Source organism: Leucoraja erinacea, chromosome 1 (assembly GCF_028641065.1).
Source record: "Leucoraja erinacea ecotype New England chromosome 1, Leri_hhj_1, whole genome shotgun sequence".
Lineage (NCBI taxonomy): Eukaryota > Metazoa > Chordata > Chondrichthyes > Rajiformes > Rajidae > Leucoraja > Leucoraja erinaceus.
In genome coordinates, this window is record NC_073377.1 from 121684239 (window position 1) to 121707190 (window position 22952).

The following is a 22952-nucleotide window of genomic DNA, read 5'->3' on the forward strand; positions in this document are numbered from 1 at the left end:
TACAGAAGCTAATTAACCTACAAACCTGTACATCTTTGGATTGTGGGAGGAAAGGTTTGTACATCTTTGGAGTGTGGGAGGAAACCTGACCACACGTGGAAAACCCACGCGGTAACAAGGAGAATGTGTAAAGTCTGTACAGACAGCAATCAGGATTGACCCAACTGTAAGGCAGCAACTATACCACTGCACCACTGTGCCGCACGACTAGGAAGAAACATAGGGAAGTCTAAATTTTCCTTGCAAATGGCAAAGGGCCAATTCATTTTTAGTTTTGAGGTACAGTATGGACCTTAGCACACCAAGTCTACACCAACCATTAATCACATGTTCATACCAGCTCTATGTTTTCCCACTGTCTCATCTACTCCTTACAGTTCAGGGGCAATTTACAGAGGCCAACTAACCTACAAACCTGCACGTCCTTGGGATGGGGGTTGGGGGGGGATACACATTGTGCTAGTGTGTGGGCATCGCTGGTTGGCGCAGAAGGGCCTGGTTCTATGCTGTATCTCTGACCTAAACTAAAAATGAAGCAAAATAATAGACATGGGTCCTCAGTGCTGGGACAGTTACAGAACCAGCACAGGTCTGGGAAGAGATTGATTGCACCTGGGAGATGAAGATAGTGGGCATGGCAGGGTAATTAAAGTTACCGGAGCCTCCTCTGGACTGCTGCCTCACACCAGGTCTCACCGGCAACTTCAGACTGCTAAAGAAGCCTCACAATTAGGCAGTTTCTCCATCATTGCAACATCAGCTTCAATTCCTTTATGGAGAACCTATGCCACTGTCTGACAGCTTTCCAGCTTTGACTTAAAATTCAATTGCATAATTAGCCATTGCAACTTCATGCAACTAAAAGTCAATTTTGATATTTATGAATCACAAAAATGACCATTTCCAAATTGACTTGCAAAGAAAGTCAGCCTTGCATTCAAACATCTGCATGTGATGATGTTGTTCCACCTTCAACACTCCTCTTGGGGGTTGTCAGTAAACCTGGACCATGTTGTCTGCTCTTTGGCACTGATGGCACAACAACAGTTTGAAGAAGGGTCTTGACCCGAAACGTCACCCTGTCCCACTGAGCTACTCCAGCATTTTGTGTCTTATCTAAATTTTTACTAGCACAGCTTTGGACTAGGATGCCATTCATTCTTCATTATTTGACATGCACCTCCTACCGCTAAACACCAAATTAACTAATATCGTTCTATTACACATTGTCCATAATTTACAACCCAATACCAAATCCCTGATCGGCACCTCAGATCCTGCAGTCCCATTATTTAATATTCCATTTGGCATTCCAGTCCCACTTTCATCCTTTGTAATCCACCCCTGTGGTACCACCTGTCTCTTAATATTCCCTTCCTCTCACCAACTTGATAAACTGCCAATCCTCGATCCCTTGCCAAATTGAGTATAAGCAATGGGACCAAAAGACACAAAATGCTGGAGTAACTCAGCGTGACATCTCTGGAGGACATGGATAGGTGACTGAAGAATGGTCCCGATCCGAAACATCACCTATGCTACAGAGATGCTGCCTGACCCACTGAGTTACTCCAGCACTTTGTGTTCTATGCATGTTCTCTTTGAACGAAAGACAAAGTGAGATCTTCCAAAATAAGTTCATATGTTGATAAGTCATAGGAGTAGAATTAGCCCATCAAGTCTGCTTTGCCATTCAGTAATGGCTGATCTATATTTCTCTCTCAACCCCATTCTCCTGCCTTCTCCCTATAACCCTTGCCACCTTTGTTAATCAAGAATTTGTCAATCTCTACCTTAAAAATACCCAATGACGGCCTCCACAGTCATCTGTGGCAATGAATTCTGCAAATTCACCATCCTCTGACTAATGTAATTCCTCCTCATCTCCCTTTTAAATGTACATCCTTTTATTAAAATGCTTGATTTGTGACTGAAACCGAGAAGAGCATCTCACACTAAAGCCCTCTAAGCCCAATTATTTGCTTTACATGTCGGCGATGCCATACTAACCCAACACTAGGGAGCAATTGACACTCATACCTGGTTGACCTTTATTTGGTTCTCATGCCTGAGATCAATATTCTTTCTCAGAAGATGTAGAAGTTGTTTTCTGTTCTGTTCACTGGATAGTTCAAGGCCCTACACATACATAAAAAATAAAATCTAACATGTGACATTTAAACATATTATATCGAGATGTCTATATTTTTTACTCTTATTTTCAACTCTAATTTTTTGGGACATGTTTTTTGCACTTTGTTTGACCAGGCCATTTCAGTTACATAGAACATAGACAGCACAGGAACAGGACCCTTCGGTCCACAATGTTTGTGCCAAACATGATTCCAAGATAAAACTGATCTCATCTGCCTGTACATGATCCATAGCCCTCTATTCTCTGCACTTCCATGTGCCTATCTAAAAGCATCTTAAACACCACTATCATCTTTGCCTCCACCACCACCCCTTTCTAGGCCCCCACCACTCTCTGTGCTAAAAACTTGTCCCGCACAACTCCATTAAACTTCCTCTCACCTTATAGCTATGCCCTCACATGTTGGAAATTTCTACCCTGGGAAAAAGGTTCTGACCATCTCTTCGACGTATGCCTCTCATGATTTTATATACTTTTCAAGTCTCCCCTCAATCCAACGTTTCAGGGAAAAAAGAAGTAGAAGAAGGATTTTTTGTTTCTTCACAGAATGTGGCTTAACTGGTTTAATGTTTAGACCAGGCATGCTGAGCCACATCAAAGCATAAGAGTAAACTAGGTACGTAGGTGTGGGCCTGTGGTTACATATAAACTAGACTGGGTAATGATGGCAGATTTCCTTTCCAAAAAGATCTAATGAACCAGATGTTTTTTATGATAATGTGATAATTCCAAATCCACCACTACTGAAAATAGCATTTAAGTGCAGTATTTTAAAATTATTTAAATCTAAATCACTCATATGCCATGGTGAGATATGAAGTCCCATCCCCAGGTTAACTAATCAAAGTCAATGGATACCAGTTCAGCAACTTAACCACTCCCACATTTAACTGTACTTGATGGAATTTCTTGAGCCTTCATTAAATAAGGATATTAAAATAATAAACTAGCTTACTAATTTTGGGGCTGCTGTATTATCTTGATGGTCAAGCTTCTCTGCAACTCAGATTAATCCATGGTGACACATCCCCATCTTTGACGTGTTCCACTCTTAATTCTTCATCTGCAGCCCTCAGATCTGTAATGTATATCCATGAATTGTGCACCAACACCCCCCCCCCTTCTCCCTTCTGTTTTTTTGTTTTTCTTTCTTGTTTTTTGTTCAATGGAGATGAGTACGAGCAGCTTTAGACTTATGTATAGACAATAAATGGCAAACATCTATCTATCTATCTGGACATCTATCTATCTATCTATCTATCTCTATATCTATTTTAGACTTTAGAGATACAGCGTGGACATGGGCCATACGTCCCACCGAGTCTGTGCCGACCAGCGAAACCCCGTATACTAACACAATCCTATACACATGGGACAATTTTACAATTTTACCAAAGCCAATTAACTTACAAACCTGAACGTCTTTGGAGTGTTGGAGGAAACCGGAGCACTCTGAGAAAACCCACATATTCACAGGGAGAACACAAAAACCCCATAGAGACAGCACCCACAGTCGAGATCGACCCCGGTTCTCTGGTGCTGTAAGACAGCAACTCTACTGCAGTGCCACTGTGCCAACCCAAGATGTCCCAAGATAGCCAGCATGCCTCGACTAACTCCCTACTGCCGAGTCGGACTTTATGTCCAATGTGTCCTCTCACCTTTGCTTCAGCTGTCTGCATTCCAAGCTGGCATAATACCTGGTCTCTCTCATTCTCCAGTTTCAAATTTAGTTTCACCAAACCTAGAAACATAAAACCAACTCAATATTTATTTTGAATAGACCACTGTTCCAGCGGTGTTAATGAAATATCTCATTACTGCAATATTGATGCGGCAAATCCATTCCATCAATTAGAAAGCGAGAAAGATTTGATACTGTATTATGATCGGAAAGGATTCATTATCGTGGCCTAGGTTTGAAAGACAGGGCTATAACAGCAACATTTTTAATGCAGAATTTTAAATATAGGAAACATCACAGCATTGTTAAAACTTCCTGTTTTACACAAAGGGAGGAACGAGTTGCCAGAGGAGGTAGTTGAGGTGGGTACTATCATTACATTTAAGAGATATTTGGATAGGTACAAGGTTAGGACAGGTTTTGAGGGTTATGTTTCAAGTGCGGGCAGATGAGACTACAGTAAATGGGGCATGTTGGCCAATGTGGGGTAGTTGGGCCGAAGGGCTTCTTTCCACGCTGTTAGATTCTATGACTTGGCGATAGCTGAAACTATGAAAACTTGAGATACAAGAAGCTGTAGTTTCTGTATTCTTAGACAAAAAACAAGGAGGAGCTCAGTGAGCCAGGCAGCAACTGGCAATGGATAGACAGTATTTCAGGTTGGGATCTTTCTGCAGACTTGTCTGTCCACCTCCCCCCCGCAGATGCTGCCTGTTCCTCCAGCACTTTGTGTTTTGCTCAAGACTCCAGCATCTGTAGTCTCTTGTGTAACCACAGTTCAACCTCATTGCTTTATGAATTATTTTCTTGAACAATCAGATGGGATAGACAAAGCAGGCATCCAAATTACTTGTGTACGTTTCATTCATTAAATCTACTTCATAAAGAGAAAGAAAACTGAACAAATATTCAGAACAAAGATAGACACAAAGTTCTGGAATAACTCAGCGGGTCAGGCAGCATCTTTGGAGAAAATGGACAGCTGACGTTTCGGGTCGGGACCCTTCTTCAGACTGGAAGAAGGGTCCCAAACCGAAGCGTCAGCTATCTATTTTCTCCATAGATGTTGCCGCCTGACTCACTGAGTTACACCTCCGCTCGGTCCGCAATAACCAAGCTGACCTCCCGGTGGCTCAGCACTTCAACTCCCCCTCCCACTCCGTCTCCGACCTCTCTGTCCTGGGTCTCCTCCATGGCCACAGCGAGCAGCACCGGAAATTGGAGGAACAGCACCTCATATTCCGTTTGGGGAGTCTGCACCCCGGGGGCATGAACATCGAATTCTCCCAATTTTGTTAGTCCTTGCTGTCTCCTCCCGTTCCTCAGTCCCCCTGCTGTCTCCTCCCATCCCCCAGCCTTCTGGCTACTCCTCCTTTTCCCTTTCTTGTCCCCACCCACCCCCGCCCCCGATCAGTCTGAAGAAGGGTTTCGGCCCGAAACGTTGCCTATTTCCTTCGCTCCATAGATGCTGCTGCACCCGCTGAGTTTCTCCAGCTTTTTTGTGTAACCTTCACTGAGTTACTCTACTGCCTTGTGCCTCTCTTTGGTATAAACCAGCATTTACAGTTCCTTCTTATTAAATATTTGTCACAGTTGGTGAATCATACCTTCTATTTTCTCCAACAGCTTTTCAAATTGCAGGTTTATGTTGCACTGAGTTTTGATGAGATCTCCATTTGGCAGCTGTAACCTATTTTTTTTAGAGTGCATTTAATTAATAGAACAAAAAAATACTTTAGTACGCAAATGTTAGTGTTTCAAGTAATGATGTGGGTGAGTTAAATCCCACTGTATCTACCACTGTTGTACAGAGAAGCAAACACTACCCTTTCACCAGGAAAAAGCATCTCTGTCTCAGTCTTGGTTACATGTTGGCACCCAGGGAGTCTTTGACTATCCTTCCATTCAATAACAGTGAAGGTAAATAAAATGAGAGAGTGGAAATCCATCTATTGCCTTTAAAAGAACTGGATCAATTTCAACATAACTGCATGCTACATCACTTCTAAGCTATTTCCAAAAGGACACATTCAGTACGTCACCGAATACTCTAAATCAAACTCCCACAGGTGCATGGTTGAGAGCTTACAGGTGTCAAGAGTGCTTTATTGTCATATGTCCCAAAGCAGAACAATAAAATTCTTACTGGCAGCAGCACAACAGGTATGTAAACATAGTACTCAGTGGATACCATAATAAACAAAAAAAAAGTTAATAAACAATATAGTTCAAAAACCCAAAGCCCAAAGTCCCCAGTGGCAATCAAGGCAGTTCATAGTTTAGTTGGAGTTTGTAGTGTTCAATAGCCTGAAGGTGGTAGGAAGGTTTTTCCTGATCCTGGACGTTACACTTTTCAGTCTCCTATACCTTTTTTCTGCTGGCAAAAGTGAAATGAAAGCATGGCCAGAGTGGTGTGGATCCATGATAATGCTGGCTGCCTTTTTGAGTCAGCGCCTCCCATAGATCTCTTCGATGGTGGGGAGGTCAGTACATGTAATGGACAGGTTAGTGTTCATCACTTCTGTAATCTTCTTCATTCCTGGGTGTTCGAGTTGCCAAACCAGTTGCAACTAGTCAATATGCTCTCGACAGTACAACTGTCGAAGTTCAAGGGAGTCAACATACCAAATATCCTCAATCTTCTGAGGAAGTAACGGCATTGATGGGGTGGCTTTACAATTGCATCAATGTGGTGGGTCGAGGACAGATCTTCAGTGATATGTTTGCCCAGGAACTTGAAGTTGTTGACTCTCTGTCACTGACCTGTCCATGAAGATAGGTTTATGGATCCTTGACCTCCCTCTCCTACAGTCAATAATCAGTTCATTGGTTTTACTGACGTTGGGAGCAGGGTTCAACGTCAGTCTGGCACCATCCAATCAGACGATCAATATCCTGCCTATACTCCGATTCATCATTACCTAGGATTATTGATTATTAATTTATTGTATCATTGATTATTGTACATGTGTTGGTGTGCTCTGTATTAATGGGCTTGTAAAGCTGTAGCAAGTAAGGAATTAATTGTTTTGTTGTTGCCGCTACATCTGACAATTAAATACTCTTGACTCTCTTGACATTTCTGCATGCCAACATAAATAAATGTGAATTTTATTCTGAATGTGAGTCCGCATGCCCCAGTGATTTTTTTAAGAATCTGACTTCAGTTAAAGCAAACTGAAAAATAAAAAAGACCAGTTCCACATCATGCAACTGTTGGCCATCATAAGAAAAGATTCCCAACTAGTTCTCCAAAATTGTTTAGTGACAGAAACACCCATCGTTATCTGATTTGACATGTGCACCTTTCAGTCTCACTCTGAGACAGATGAATTTTAACTCTAACTGTGGTGGCCAGGAAGCCATTTCAATACCACCCACTTCTCAAGAAAGGAAGGGATGGGTAATAAGTGCTGACCTTGTCATCCCAGAAGTGAACAAAACATAATTTGAAGGTAGACAAAAATGCTGGAGGAACTCAGCGGGTGAGGCAGCATCTATGGAGAGAAAGAATAGGCGACGTTTCGGGTGGAGACCCTTCTTCAGACTGATGTCGGGGGGAGTTGGAAAAAGAAAGGAAGAAGCGGGAGGGGAAGGAGGGAGAAAGCAAGGACTGAGCGGAGGTGTTGGGAGAAGTAATCACCAAGCCTGCTCTTGGTCTCGCCAATGTAGGGAATTTGACACATGGAACAGAGGATGCAATAGATGAGGTTGGAGGAGGTGCAGGTGAATCTCTGCCTCACCTGGAAAAACACCCAACACCTCCACTCAGTTCACACTAACCAACCTGATGTCCCAGTGGCTCAGCACTTCAACCCCCCCTCCCATTCCTAATCTGAACTTTCTGTCCTGGGCCTCTTCCATTGCCAGAGTGAGGCCCAGCACAAATTGGAGGAACTGCACCTCATAGGTTTTGCTTAGGTATTTCAGATAGTTTACAGCTCTCCCATAAGCCTACCGCCCCCCCAGCGCCTATTCCTTTGCTTCAAACATTGAGATTTTTTTACGTCTCAGGATTTGACTTAGTTTTATTTTACTCTTGAACAATGTTGAAAGGAAATAAAAAGTATTCAATTTACCCTTCCTCTGAATATCTTGATTCTTTCTGTGCTTTTCCATTTTCTTGTGGATCTAGTCTGAGCATTGTGACTGTCTTCAGAAAGAAGTAAAATGTGATAAGTGAGAACAATTGACTGTGGTAATAAGTGACCATGAATGCAAAGAATGTGTATAATATCGGCACAGTGGACCCTCACATACTCGTCTCCGGCCAGCAGTTCCACGCAGAGAGCTGCCTGAGTCCTTGCTTCGCAAATGACAGCTCTCGCATTTTCCCTCCTTCCCATCCCATTTCCAGCTCTCCCATAAGCCTACTGTCTCCGCCTCTTCCCCGCCCCCCCGACATCAGTCTGAAGAAAGGTCTCGACCCGAAACGTCGCCTATTCCTTTGCTTCACCCGCTGAGTTCTTCCAGCAATTTTGTCCACCTTCAATTTTTCCTGCATCTGCAGTTCTTTCTAAAACATAACTTGAGATTTTTTTACCTGAATTATCCATCAGTATCACAAGTCGCAATCAGTCAGTTCTTCATGAGCCAGGATTTGACTTAGTTTTATTTTACTCTTGAACAATGTTGAAAGGAAATAAAAAGTATTCAATTTACCCTTCCTGGATTTGAATATCTTGATTCTTTCTGCTGCATTTTCCATTTCAGTTCTTTGACAGCCCCTACTAACAAACATCTTATTTCCGTAGTAATGTAAAATAAGCAGATTATATAATGGGTGGTTGACATAAAATTGGTGAAAGCTTCCTGTCCCCACTAAGTCTGAAAATGACTTCCCTATGTCTAAATGATGCTTTAAAGAGTATAAATATATTGAGAATTATGAACTCAGGCATTGATTCTGTAAAAGGGTTGCATTGATAATTTTACTTCGGAGTCACGTGAGTGACTTCGTGAAGAAGCCCGCCCCAGGACGCATTGCGGCATTACGTTTCGGCATGCAAAGCGGCAGCCGGGAGTCAGGGCTCCCGAAGAAACGAGAGAGAATCTAAGTTTAGGTAAGTACTTACCTTTACTTTTACAGCCCCTTTGCGTCTGCTTGTTTTGACCCCTTGGACTCTGGTAGGAGTGGTTAAGGAAAGACGCTACCAGAGCGCCGGCGGACCATGGATGGGAATGCAAAGAATGTGTATAATATCGGCACAGTGGACCCTCACATACTCGTCTCCGGCCAGCAGTTCCACAGAGAGCTGCCAGTGACATGCTCCTTGCAAAATAGCTCTGCATTCATTCCTACGCCTTCTCATTGGAACACAGTGGTCAGATACCAACGCTTGATCTCCTGCTCCATCACTGTGCTCACCACCAAATCCAGCGGCAAAACACAAATGTACCAAACTGAGGGGCAGGATACACTTCGCATCTGGCCCTTCAACTTTACACGAGCTTGGCTGGTGGAAGTTATGTAACCCCATTCACAAGTTCACAAGTTGTAGGAGTAGAAATAGGCCCATTCGAGTCTAATCCGCCATTCAATCATGGCTGGTCTCTGCTTCCTAATCCCATTTTCCTGCCTTCACCCCATAACACTTGACACCCGTTCTAGTCAAGAATTTGTCTATCTCTGCCTTAATTAATTCATTTGAATGGAGTCACCGACATTAAAAGAAAAGGTATGTGTCGGGAAATGGCTTGTTTGTTTTTCTTTATTATAATGATTTTGATTCATTTCTGGTAAATTTAAGTTGTTAACAATTTTTCAAATAATTGATAATTATTCAAGCCTATTTGAATTAGTTATCAGAGATATTCAAAAATAGTTGCACTTCAATGTCAAATGTCAATGGACTGCCGGGAGGTGTTGGAATAGAGTCTCAAACTACTGCCAGTAAAACCCATCACAGGTCCTGTGCAGCAGTTGCCCCTTGGGATGAACGTATTAATGCATTTCATTGGGGTGGGGCGATGGGGGTGGGTGGGGAGAGGGGGGTATCACCAGGGGTTCGGGGGTGTGGTGGGGGGGGGGACAGAGGTTAGCTGCTCTCCATCCCAGGGTTATGTGACTATGAGCACTGGCACTGAGGATTTCAGGGGCTCAGCCAAAGGGTCAGATCCACTATCATCTTCCCCAGAGCAAGGGACCTCCAGTCAATAGACCCAACTATTGCTGGCTTGACAAAGGGGGCGTTTTGGATCTTAATCAGGCTGAAAAAGCATTTAAAATAATAATAATCCAGATTTTTAGGATGACGACAAGATCATTTATATCTTTGGTCAATTTTGTGTATTGCCCTCGTCTACTAGTTTGAAATTCCCCCATTCATCAGACAGGAGCTGTTGTTTTCTGCACCTGAAAATGCCGTGGATTTGGAATACAGTCAGTGGATGAATACAGTAGTGGGCAGGTACAGCAGCTCACCATGTCAATACCTCTCCAACAGGTCTGTGTAATGTTTAGATTTCAGTTCTCTGCCATGACAGCCCCTACTAACAAACATCTTATTTCCATAGAAATGTAAAATAAGCAGATTATATAATGGGCGATTGACATAAAATTGGTGAAAGCTTCCTGTCCCCACTAAGTCTGAAAATGACTTCCCAGTGTCTAAATGATGCTTTAAAGAGTATAAATATATTGAGAATTATGAACTCAGGCATTGATTCTGTAAAAGGGTTGCATTGATAATATATAACCTTGCATACAGAAAATCTATCAATGGTGCACAATTACTGACTAAATGTATATTTACTGTGCTGACCAAGCATCCTTGGTGATTCTGCTTTCTGTATTGCTAACATACAGTTTTTGGACATGATGTATGATGGTACTTTACCGTATGAATATAATTGTATATAACAACAAAACATTTTTGGTCTATGAATAACGCAAGTGCCATGATCTTTCAATCACATGCATTTGCTAAAGATTTTTTCCCTACAACAGTGTTTGCTGAAATGTGACAGGCTTGCTGGTGGCTGCAACTATGTAGGTTTAATATTTTTGTTTCAACCCCTGCTGCAGTATTGAAAACCAGAAAGAACATGTCTTCTTTTGCATTCAATTTAGTTTGGAGCTCTGATAAGGGTCCTTATTTGCTTTAGTTTTACGAAGATTATCCTCCTCTTACCTCCTGTTGCTGCTCTGTTTCTATGTCAGTCTTCTGCAGTTCTGTTGTAGTGACCTTGTCGGTGTCGGCAACAGCACTCAGGTCTTCCTTACCACCTTCCTCTTGCTCCCAACAAACAAACAGCTCCTTCTTCTTCGCCCGTTCAGGTATCCTTGGATGAAACTTACACTGCGGACATGACTTGGAGCGGATCTCCTCACAGTCTTTTGATGGCACCCTATGGATTGAATTGTTAATTATCATCACTGAGAATTAATTAAGGGCTGGACAAGGGCTATGGATGGAACATTTCACCTGTTGGTCATATACATTGAGATATCCTGGCACGCTTAGAACGATCCGATTATTATTCGCTGGTACTTTGGTAATTCGTGCCAATGTTACTTTAGGTATGTTTTTCGTTTGGCAATAGTGCTGAAAGTTTCTTCACAACTTACATGGTAAGAAAAAATTCAAATAAGACAAACAATAAGACATTATTGTGTTTGGAAATTGATTCGTAATTGGCAGCATGAAATACACTGCACATTTGTGGCTCCATGTTTTAGTCTGTTTCCCAAATCCGGTGTCACTAACCCACTGTGGCAACTGGTGCCACTGTCCAAGGATGGAGTGTGTGAGCTCAATCATCTCCTGACCTGGCAGAGCTAATGAAATCTGCCATTTTATACTACTCTAAGCAACAAGAAACTAAGCAAAAGTCTTCTATTTGTAAAATATTGACATCAGCCAACTTCTTATTTCACTCTAGAGCTAATATAGTGATTATATGAAAAATCATCAGTATTGTTAGTATTCTGCAATCCATACACTGCAGGGAACATCTTGTTGCATTACAGCTTGCTCATGGCATTCTTGTTTATCCTCTCTTCAAAGTCATTAGATTGTAGAAGTGAGGCATGACGCATAGCGAACTGTATGGCAATGAAAGGCTCAATATTAATACCTTGATGACTCTGATTTCAAAGCCACTTGTTAAATAATTGCTTTATTTCCAGTAAATCTGTGGAAAATGACAGTCTTGAACTACTATCTACCTCGTTGGTGATCCTCAGACTATCCTTGATTGGAGTTTGCTGGCTTTACCTTGCACTACACGTTATTCCCTTATCATGTATCTATACACTGTAAATGGCTCAAATGTAATCATGTATTGTTTTTCTGCTGACTGGATAGCACACAACAAAGGCTTTTCACTGTACCTCGGTACACGTGACAATAAACTAAACTGTAAATTGTAAATGACTCCCATCATTCCAGTCCCTTCAATGATTATTCTGACTCTTGGTACCATTAGTGAATCAACAAAACACAAACAAAATTACCTGCCATCGGCTTCATTCGGTGATAAGAAATCACTGCACTTGTGACATTTCATACTTTCCATCGTTTCCATCAGCAGCTCTTTTTCATTGAATATCTGCTGGTGTTCAGATTCCAGAGTCTTCATTTGAGAGGATAAAATTGTCTTTTCGCTCTGCAGGTTCAGAATTTGTTTTTCCAAAGCCTGCAAACTTTGTTTCAGTCCTGCTGTCTCCAACAAAAGACTTTCATTTATCTGTTGTGTGAAAAGAAAGTACATGTCTCCACATGTTTTTGAAACATCAACAAAAGTGACACCATGGTTACTGTGAAGAGATATTCAGTAAAATACCCATTGGCTTTCCATCAGAAAGGGGATTTGTAGTTTGGCTGATTTTAATAGTTGCTCTGTCTAGGTACTGTTAGAAGTATTGCCAATTTAACTAAGGAATAAGACTGGAGCCATTTGTATAATCTACCATTGTAGAAGTCTTCTGCAAAAATGGGATTCAGACCTGGATAGGTGTTGACAAGATCATCTAAACCTGATGGCAGATCAATAACTTATTTCACATCTGTCCCAATTTTGAGATTAATAGAAGACTTGATCTTGACTTCTCTCAAGAAGGGTGGAAGCTCAATTTTCTGAGTGTCACTACAATTCAAAGGAATAAATTCAGCATCTTCCTAAATCACCAGATTGCAAACAGCAAATGCATAAAGCCACACTGGCATTAAGGATCAAGCCACATGGTAACATAAACCACTTTTGGATTACTCAGGTCTTTGCGATACATCACAGGCTGCAAGGTTTTACAGTAAGGAAGAAAGACTGAAGCTGGGAATGCAGATGTGACCAAAAGGCATCATCACTGATGTACTGAACAGAATGTCAAGTTGATAACTAGGTTTTTATCAGACCTGTCAATATCACACTAAATACAACAGGGTAGAACAGACTCTTTATGTAAGTGTGCCAGTACACTTTTCAAAAACATCACTCAAGCTTCATGGAAGGACGGGACACTGATTGAAAACCCATCAGTCTGTGCACATTTGAAGTCCAATGAGCCCACTATAATAGACAATGTATATGGTGAAACATACAAAGAAGGCAGGCCGCTTGGTCCCCTGATCATGTACATCCCCCTATTCAATTAGAAATGCACCTTCATTCTATTTGTTCACTATTTGCTGCACATCCACCAACAACAACAACCCATTGGCTTCAGTTATGACTAGTGGCCACTGTGTTAAGGGGGAAAATATTCTCTGATATCGAGCTGCAATTTTCCACATCATCCACACAATTTCTGTATGTCTGGTGTATTCTCTAAACACTTCACAAGATTGTCACTAACAAGCTCCCTTCTTCCATGCGGGAGAGTCAATGAAGTAAGCTGAACCACTGTCCATACTGGGCGACTTAGGTGGGCACAGGAGTGCCAAGGCTATGGTGAGTAGTGAGTAGTGAGAGGGGGGAGGAATTGCCCTGTGTTTCACACACCTCTATCCTCTCTTACTTCTCCAAACAACACTTGACAACTTTTGTCTGCCTGTCATCTTTCTTTCCTACTCTCCTTTCGCTTCAACTCATATATTCCTCTTGGGTGCTGGGATGACCATCCAAACCACTGTGAGCAACTTTCCTACTCTTTTCCAGCTCCTCTTTCGCATGCAAAAGGGTTGGCTCAGTGAATTCCCAGAGGCATCCAATGGGAACCATCAGTAATCATTCAGGGGATCTGCACACAGGGTCTCAGTAACAGAAAGTAACCAATAAAAATGCATCGAACCAGCCTAGAATCACTGCAAAGCCCTCACCTTACATCCATGTCCCCATTAATCTGCGACCTTAGCATATCATCCCCACAAACCTTGGGTGCTCCTGGCTTTCCACTAGGTGCTTTTCCTGTTATCAACCCATTCTCTTGGTCCGTGCAAGAAAATCCTGCAAGAAAGTCAGGAGGCCTCGAATGAAGGAACTAAACAGACCTGCGCAATGTTACACAATAACGTTTGACTGGGTAACAGACTACCCGATTACAGCGTGCGTTGGTGCTGGCACACCACTGTAAATACAAAATATTATAAAACCTCTTGCCAAGCTACTAATAGAAACATAGAAACATAGAAATTACGTGCAGGAGTAGGCCATTCGGCCCTTCGAGCCTGCACCGCCATTCAATATGATCAAGGCTGATCATCCAACTCAGTATCCCATACCTGCCTTCTCTCCAGAGCAGAAGGTCAACGGGGCCAAACAAATATTCTAAGTTATTTCTGTGCACTTTAGTTGAGTCACAGGATCATAGAGTCGTACGGTAGGCACACAGGCCCCTTGCCCCAAATGCCCATTCTGACCAAGATGCCCCATTCACACTAGTCTCACGTTTGGTCCATATCCCTCTAAAACTTTCTTATCCATGTATCTGTCCAAACGTCTTTTCAATGCACTCTCTAATACATGTTCTCACTATTCACTCATTATTTAGCTAGGCTAGTTCCAACTGCTTCTGTAGTATGGATGACCTCCATACATCCTTACACTTCTGTTGGCGGTTAATTGTGAATTGGACACGAGGCATTGCTTTTTCAGTCCATAGCTCTCACACTTAGTTTGGAATAGCTGAGTGTGCAGATCTGATACTTGATGCTCCAGTGACGCTCTCTCAGTTTCAGCCCCATCGAGGCGAGATGCAAGCTCATGGAGATCATCTTCCTGGAAAAATCAGAAAGAAAATACATGGGAAAAATAATTATTTTAGGTTCTATGTGGTAAAGTTCTTTGATTCTTCTTGGTGAACAACTTCTCCAAGCTCCCGTAAGGCAGACGGTATAGAAGCTTGAATGCATGCACCAACAGACTCAGAAACAGCTTCTTCACCTCAGTTATCAGGCTTCAAAATAGTCCTTCTATAAGCTGGGGCACTGACTGATACACCATTGCGGGCTTTGTCTATGGAACTAGTGCAATACAATGCCAAGAGCAATATTCTGCACTCTGTATCTCCCCCTTTGCTCTACCTATTGTACTTGAGTTTAGCGTGATTGTATTTACAGATACGTCTAGTATTAACTGATTTGAACGGATAGCAGCAAAACTATTTTGTCACTGCACCTCAGTACACGTGACAATAGTAAACCAAAACCTAAATCTAAACCTGAATTAGATTTAACCTGAATTAGAATTAGCCACTTATTAAGGGATGGTGACACTAACTTCCAAACACCCCCTCCAAGGAGAAACAATCCCTACAACCTCCTTGTCAAAACTCAGTAAAGATGCAGCACGCTCCCTTTATAGAAGAACAGGAGGTTCCCAGATAGCTGCTTTGGATTTAAATATTTAATGGTGCTGTCTCTGCTGTCTGTGTAAAATTGGTAAACAAACAGCATTTTTTTCTATTATTATAAATCTTGACCAATATCAAGATATCTGAGATAACACATATATTACAGAATAGTAAGAGACAGGTGAAAGACCTCAACTCCAGTTGAATTCCCAAGCATCAATTCTATTCTGATGCCACTGCCCATATGAAATGAAATAGACATTACAATGAATTCTAAAATAGGTTACTCATCTCTTATATTCTATAGGGATTGCTCTGATCACCTCCCAGAACGGCGTCATTTTGTGACTTAGGGACAGCTTAACACCATCTCTTTGTAACAGTAGACATCTGAAGATAGATATAAAGTGCTGGAGTAACTTAGTGGGTCTGGCAGCTTCTCTGGAGAAAAAGGATGGGTGATTACCCATTGTTTTTCTCCAGAGATGCTGCCTGACCCACTGAGTTCCTCCAGCACTTTGTGTCTATCTTTGGTATAAATCAGCATCTGCAGTTCTTTGTTTCTACGGTAGACATCAGAAGTTCAGCTCTAACCTGCTTGAACATGAAGTAGAATTTGGAGAGCAACCCTGTATGTAGTCAGGGGCTTTGTCTCTTTCATTGGAATGAAAACACTTAAAAAAAACAAATATGTCTAATGTTTGACAGCTTCCACAATAAATTACCAAGGACTGATTGTACTCATGTATAGTCTTTTCTTTGACTGGATAGCACACAACAAAAACAGCTTTTTCACTGCAGAAACAAAGAATTGTAGATGATGATTAATACCAAAGCTAGACACAAAGTGCTTGAGTAACTCAATGGGTCCATCAGCGTCTCTGAAGAACATGGATTGGCGACATTTTGGGTCGGGCACCTTCCGGGTTAGGAAACGTCACCTATCTTTGTTCTCCAGAGATGCTGCCTGACCCACTGAATTACTCCAGCGTGTTGTGTCTAGCTTTTCACTGTCCCTCGGTTCACGTGACAATAATAAACTAAACTAGAATTGGACCTTGCTCTACTAACAGACAGGTTTAGTGAGAATACTTGTTTTATATACATGTTTTAATACTTGCATGTGTGACACTGACCAGATCACCACCTTCACTCACTTCCTCGACATTCCAGCACTCTTCATGACGCTCCAAGGAATCACTTATAGTTTCCAACTGGTTCTGTGGCTGACTTTCGGGCTAAGATAATCAGGAAGAACAAGCTTATTGAACATCATAATAATAATAATAATAATAATAATAATAATAATCTTATTTATATAGCACATTTTTAGTCAACTTGCATTGACCCCAATGTTCTTCACATAATTACATTACATTTACACACAGGTAAAGGTGGGTGAAGTGTCTTGCCCCAAGGACACAACGACAGTATGCACTCCAAGCAGGATTCGAACCGGCTACCTTCCGGTCGCCAGCCGAACACTTAGCCCATTGCGCCATCAAAACAAAATATGTTTTATCACATGAGTGATAAAACATATTTTTTCACTGACTAACAATTATTTCTATTGATTTCTTAAAATGTAATTTGATGAGTGCCTATTCCCAATGGCAAACCTATCCACCTGTAGCACATGATAGAAGTTCAGTCGCATTTTCCCAAGACTTTCCACAGAAACACGCAAGTTGTAATAAACATAGCAATGTTTACGGGAGTGGCAATGTTGGTGCGGGTTAGAGTACTGGGATTAATGGGGTAGGGACTGGAGACAAACACTGATGGGCGACTGCTTTGCAGAACATTTACGTTCAGTATCTAAGAGTGACTCTGAGTTTCCAGCAGCCTCTAACTTCAATTCTCCATCCGACTTCCACTCCATTGTCCTCACTGTTCCAACAAGCTAACCGTAAGCCCAGGGAACATCATTTTGATCTTGTGACTGGGCACACTGCAGCCCTTGGGAGTGAATATCACAAATCATTCCTGTTTGTATCAGCACTGCAACATCTAGTGTAACGTCATAAAACTACAACATTAACTTCACTCTCTCCACAGCTGAGTATTTTCAGCATTCTCTTTTGTTTCAGATTTGCAGCATCGTCTCTGTCAGTAGAATTCAAACATGATCACAGAATTACAGAGTTGTACATCACAGAAGTGGATCCTTTTGGCCCACCACATCCATGCTAAGCATGATGCCTATTGTTCCTAATCCAATTTGAGTGCATTAGGTCATTATATGCTCTACGCCTTTCCTATCCAGGTACTTGTCCAATTCCCTTTTAAACACTGCAAGTGTATCTGTCTCTCCACCTCTTCTGGAATCTCATTCCAGCCAACCACCACCCTTCTGTATGAAAAAAACTATTCTTCAGTTTTCCTTTGAATTTCTCCCCTCTCACTTAAAACTATGCCAACATGTTCTAAACATCCCTGCACTGAGGAAAATACACTGACTATCAAGGGTAGTTATAACCCCTCATAAACCTCTACAAGGTCATCCATAAGGTCAACCAGACATATGTCAGAATAAACCTAGACTATCCAATCCCTCCTTTGAACTACAGTCTTCTATTCCAGGCAATATCTTAATGAATCTCTTCTGTACTCTCTCTATTGCTACCATATCCATCCTGCAGTGCAGCTCATCGAGGTAAGTATATAAAATTTGTCCCAATATAACACTGCCAAAGATTAATTGCCCACTGGTTGAGATAATTTCTTCTCCTATCAATCCCAAATGCCTGACCACTTATTTAGGGAAATTGTTTCTAAACATTAACTTCAGTTTAGGGACACACTGTTTCTAAACACCATTCCCTCAGAGAAAGAATCCCTACTTCTGCCATGTCAAGCTCTATAAAAATGCCACACGTTTCCTCTATTAAAGATAATTACTCTGATCATTTCTTTGGGTGCTTATGTTTAAGTGTGCTGGCTCTTTTGGTTGATTCACTATGTAAAATTAGGATAAAACAACACTTTTGATATAATTATAAATCTTGAGCAATATCTAAGTAAGAGTCTGAGATAACACATATATTCTAGATGGGAGGTAACTCTGGTTAAATTCTCATTCGCAAATCAGCAGCTCCATTGCAATGCCACTGACTGTATGAAATGAAGTAGATATTACTTTGAATTATAAAATAGTAAGATTAAACGAGAACTTATCAGTTTGAAGTTTGATCTTTATTTAATGTGGAGTTACGTCGAGGGATTACGTGAAAACCCCGCCAGCACGCATGTGCGACATTCTTCAAAGCAGCGGTGTGGAATCACAGTAATAGTAAGTGAAATAAACATAGTAAGATAAGAAGAAGTTGACCTTTATAATGGAGGGTGAGCGTGGTGGGCACATAATCCATTGACGTAACTCCTCATAAAATAAAGATCAAACTTCAAACTGGTAAGTTCTCGTTTAATCTTACTATTTTACTTCGGAGTCACGTGAGTGACTACGTGAAGATTTTAAAGATCTGTGATTTCATGCCGTGGAACAAATCCATGCTTCACTCACTGCCAAAGTCATCCAAGGGAGGAAGTATGTTATCGTATTCAGACATGGATCAAATTCAAACAATAACAATTTATTTTACTAAAATAATGCTCCCTTGGCCTAAATATATTACAGAATTCAAATTTGATTCTGCAACACCGCAGGTTTGGTTATTGGCTTATTATAAAAGAATTGGAAGGTCTTCTCTCGAGACCATCCTGCTGTTGCCAGGATATGGTCCATAGGCACTTCCATGTCTCTAGCAGCCAATGTTGCTGCTGCCCTTGTGGAACGAGATTTAAATGTCAGTATCCACCCCAGCAGCTCCCAAAACCTGTCTGAGCCATCTAGAGATGGTCTGTGCTGATACCCGGCCATTAGGCTGTTTATAGCTGACCATAGTGCCAATTCACTGCCTCTTAAAGTTTTAGTAGTCTTAAGGTATAGTAGAAGGTGTGTCTTTACACACAGTCGGGTGTCAGATGGGTATGCCTGGAATTCCATAATTTATCCTGATGTTCCTGGTCTATCTTGTTTAACCAGCTCCATGATGCGAAAGTTTATCTTTTCTGTAGATACCATCATATTGTGCAGTCTCAGCTTATGTAGGGACTGGACCCTTTGAGCTGAGACCAATGCCATCAGCATTACTGTTTTTAATGTGAGCTTTTCCAGGGGCAGGGACATTGCTGGTGACCAACCCCTTAGCAATGTTAGTACAACACTGACGTCCCAGATCTGGGAGTACCTCGCTCTAGGAGGGTTAGTGTTGTAAACAACCCTCATAGGTTTGGCAACTAGAGGGTGAGATCCCATGGAGAATTGTCGTGGTGCCTGCCACCAGTAAGCTGACAGGGCACTCCTAGCGCAATTATAGCGCTGCAGCTCAGTCCTTCATTAATATGAAGGCTGGACAGGAATTCCAGGACGTTGGTGATTGTAGCTGTATTATACGCTACACCAGTCCTTGAGCAATACGACTCCCATATTCTTATGCTGGAGAGGTACTGCTTTTTGTTGACTCTCGATAGGCCACCGTGATCATGTTCATGGTCCTGTCCGTCAGCCCAGATTTAGCATGATGGACATATGGTTCAGAGACTATGTCAAGGACCAAAGGGACCCATGGCTGTGTAGGCCAATCAGGTACTTCCAAGACACCTGATGCTGAGTCCATATGTATTTTGCGTAGGACCCGACTGATGAGGCAGGAGGGGGAAAAAGCATAGTAAACAATTTTCCCCAATGCAGCGAGAAGCGTCCATTGCTGCTGCCCCAGGTCTGGTTTGCAAGCGACATATGTTGGTAGCTGGTGATTGAGTCTAGATGCAAATAGATCGATATCTGGTGTACCATATCGTATAGTAATATCAGCAAATATTTTTGTGGTCCAACATCCATTCGGTGCTGTCATTAAATTTTCATGACCTGGTGTCTGCCACTGTATTGAGCTTACCTGGTAGGTAAGTTGCTGATAGCCAAATATGTATGTTAACACACCATTGCCAGATTGTATTGGCCAGATAGACACATGATATCGATTTTATTCCACCCATATGATTAATATATGCCAGCACTTTTGAGAAATATAAAAGTGGATAAGTCTCCAGGTCCGGACAGGATATTCCCTAGGACATTGAGGAAAGTTAGTGTAGAAATAGCAGTGGCTATGGCAGAAATATTTCAAGTGTCATTAGAAACGGGAATAGTGCCAGGGGATTGGCGTACTGCGCATGTTGTTCCATTGTTTAAAAAGGGGTCTAAGAGTAAACCTAGCAATTATAGACCTGTTAGTTTGACGTCAGTGGTGGGCAAATTAATGGAAAGAATACTTAGAGATAATATATATAAGCATCTGGATAAACAGGGTCTGATTAGGAACAGTCAACATGGATTTGTGCCTGGAAGGTCATGTTTGACTAATCTTGAATTTTTTGAAGATGTTACTCGGGAAATTGATGAGGTAAAGCAGTGGATGTTGTGTATATGGACTTCAGTAAGGCCTTTGACAAGGTTCCTCATGGAAGGTTGGTTAAGAAGGTTCAATGGTTGGGTATTAATGGTGGAGTAGCAAGATGGATTCAACAGTGGCTGAATGGGAGATGCCAGAGAGTAATGGTGGATGGTTGTTTGTCAGGTTGGAGGCCAGTGACAAGTGGGGTGCCACAGGGATCTGTGTTGGGTCCACTGTTGTTTGTCATGTACATCAATGATCTGGATGATGGTGTGGTAAATTGGATTAGTAAGTATGCAGACGATACTAAGATAGGTGGGGTTGCGGGTAATGAAGTAGAGTTTCAAAGTCTACAGAGAGATTTATGCCAGTTGGAAGAGTGGGCTGAAAGATGGCAGATGGAGTTTAATGCTGATAAGTGTGAGGTGCTACATCTTGGCAGGACAAATCAAAATAGGACGGACATGGTAAATGGTAGGGAATTGAAGAATGTAGGTGAACAGAGGGATCTGGGAATAACTGTGCACATGAAAGTGGAATCTCATATAGATAGGGTGGTAAAGAAAGCTTTTTGTGTGCTGGCCTTTATAAATCAGAGCATTGAGTATAGAAGTTGGGATGTAATGTTAAAATTGTACAAGGCATTGGTGAGGCCAATTCTGGAGTATGGTGTACAATTTTGGTTGCCTAATTATAGGAAGGATGTCAACAAAATAGAGAGAGTACAGAGGAAATTTACTAGAATGTTGCCTGGGTTTCAGCAACTAAGTTACAGAGAAAGGTTGAACAGGGCTTTATTCTTTGGAGCGCAGAAGGTTAAGGGGGGACTTGATAGAGGTTTTTAAAATGATGAGAGGGATAGACAGAGTTGACGTGGAAAAGCTTTTCCCACTGAGAGTAGGGAAGATTCAAACAAGGGAACATGACTTGAGAATTAAGGGACTGAAGTCTAGGGGTGACATGAGGGGGAAATTCTTTACACAGAGAGTGGTAGCTGTGTGGAATGAGCTTCCAGTGAAGGTGGTGGAAGCAGGTTCGTTTTTATCATTTAAAAATAAATTGGATAGTTATATGGACGGGAAGGGAATGGAAGGTTATGGTCTGAGCGCAGGTATATGGAACTAGGGGAGAATATGTGTTCGGCACGGACTAGATGGGTCGAGATGGCCTGTTTCCGTGCTGTAATTGTTATATGGTTATTATATGGTTATTATCAATTTGTAGGCAGATGGTGCATTGTGAACCGTAGGCTTTTACCCCATGAAACGCACCCAACATCTCAAAATAATTTATACCCAGTGTTTTTAGTAATGATGATTCCTAATGTTCCATCTACCACCAGTACTGGATATAGTGTTAGTAGCTCCCCAGCCATGAGCGCTGACCGCCGTTTGTAATGTTAATGAGGGGTTACTAATAATGATGGGGCTGGAACTATGCCAAATATTTCCCTTCCACCATTGTACCTCCGAAATTGTTTTGGCTGGTAACTGCATAGTTCGATCTAAGTGACCTGCAAGGTGTTTTAGCATTTGCACCTTTGCCCTTTTTGAGCTTTGATAATGCAAGGTCCAAACTGAGTAGCTGGAAATGCTGCTACTAGTTTCCCAATTACTCTTGCCACCTATCTAATAGATGGTTTATTTTGTAACAATTAATTTTGTTGCAGGCTTCCACCAAGTCTGCTTTTTTACTCTTTGGCAATGTTACAGACATGTGGATAATGTTAATTGTGAATCCCAGATAATCCATTGTTGTGGATGGCGTCAACTTAGATTTATCTGGATGGATGATGGACCCAGAGTTTCAAACCAATGTTAGGTAGCTAAAACTGCTGATTTAGCTAGTTCCAGGGTTTTCCCCACAATTGATATATCATTAAGGTATGTCATGACAATATGTTTTGTTTCCTAAGTATTGCCAAGG

General features: G+C 41.7%; 1 protein-coding gene across 5 annotated transcripts in view; it reads right to left on the reverse strand.

The window, feature by feature from the left end:
- Positions 1-22952, reverse strand: part of LOC129701339 (homeodomain-only protein-like) — a 118727-nt gene that overhangs the window by 44263 nt on the left and 51512 nt on the right. For 4 of the 5 annotated variants that reach the window (XM_055642492.1, XM_055642481.1, XM_055642498.1 and 1 more), the window contains 8 exons: positions 16707-16808; positions 14823-14996; positions 12298-12530; positions 10973-11189; positions 7919-7992; positions 5447-5529; positions 3817-3899; positions 2041-2139 (listed from right to left, as the gene is read on the reverse strand). In XM_055642492.1, coding sequence (XP_055498467.1) covers positions 2041-2139; positions 3817-3899; positions 5447-5529; positions 7919-7992; positions 10973-11189; positions 12298-12530; positions 14823-14996; positions 16707-16808 — 1065 coding nt within the window. The remainder of the gene's footprint in view (positions 1-2040; positions 2140-3816; positions 3900-5446; positions 5530-7918; positions 7993-10972; positions 11190-12297; positions 12531-14822; positions 14997-16706; positions 16809-22952) is intronic. The other variant, XM_055642486.1, reaches the window with a different exon arrangement.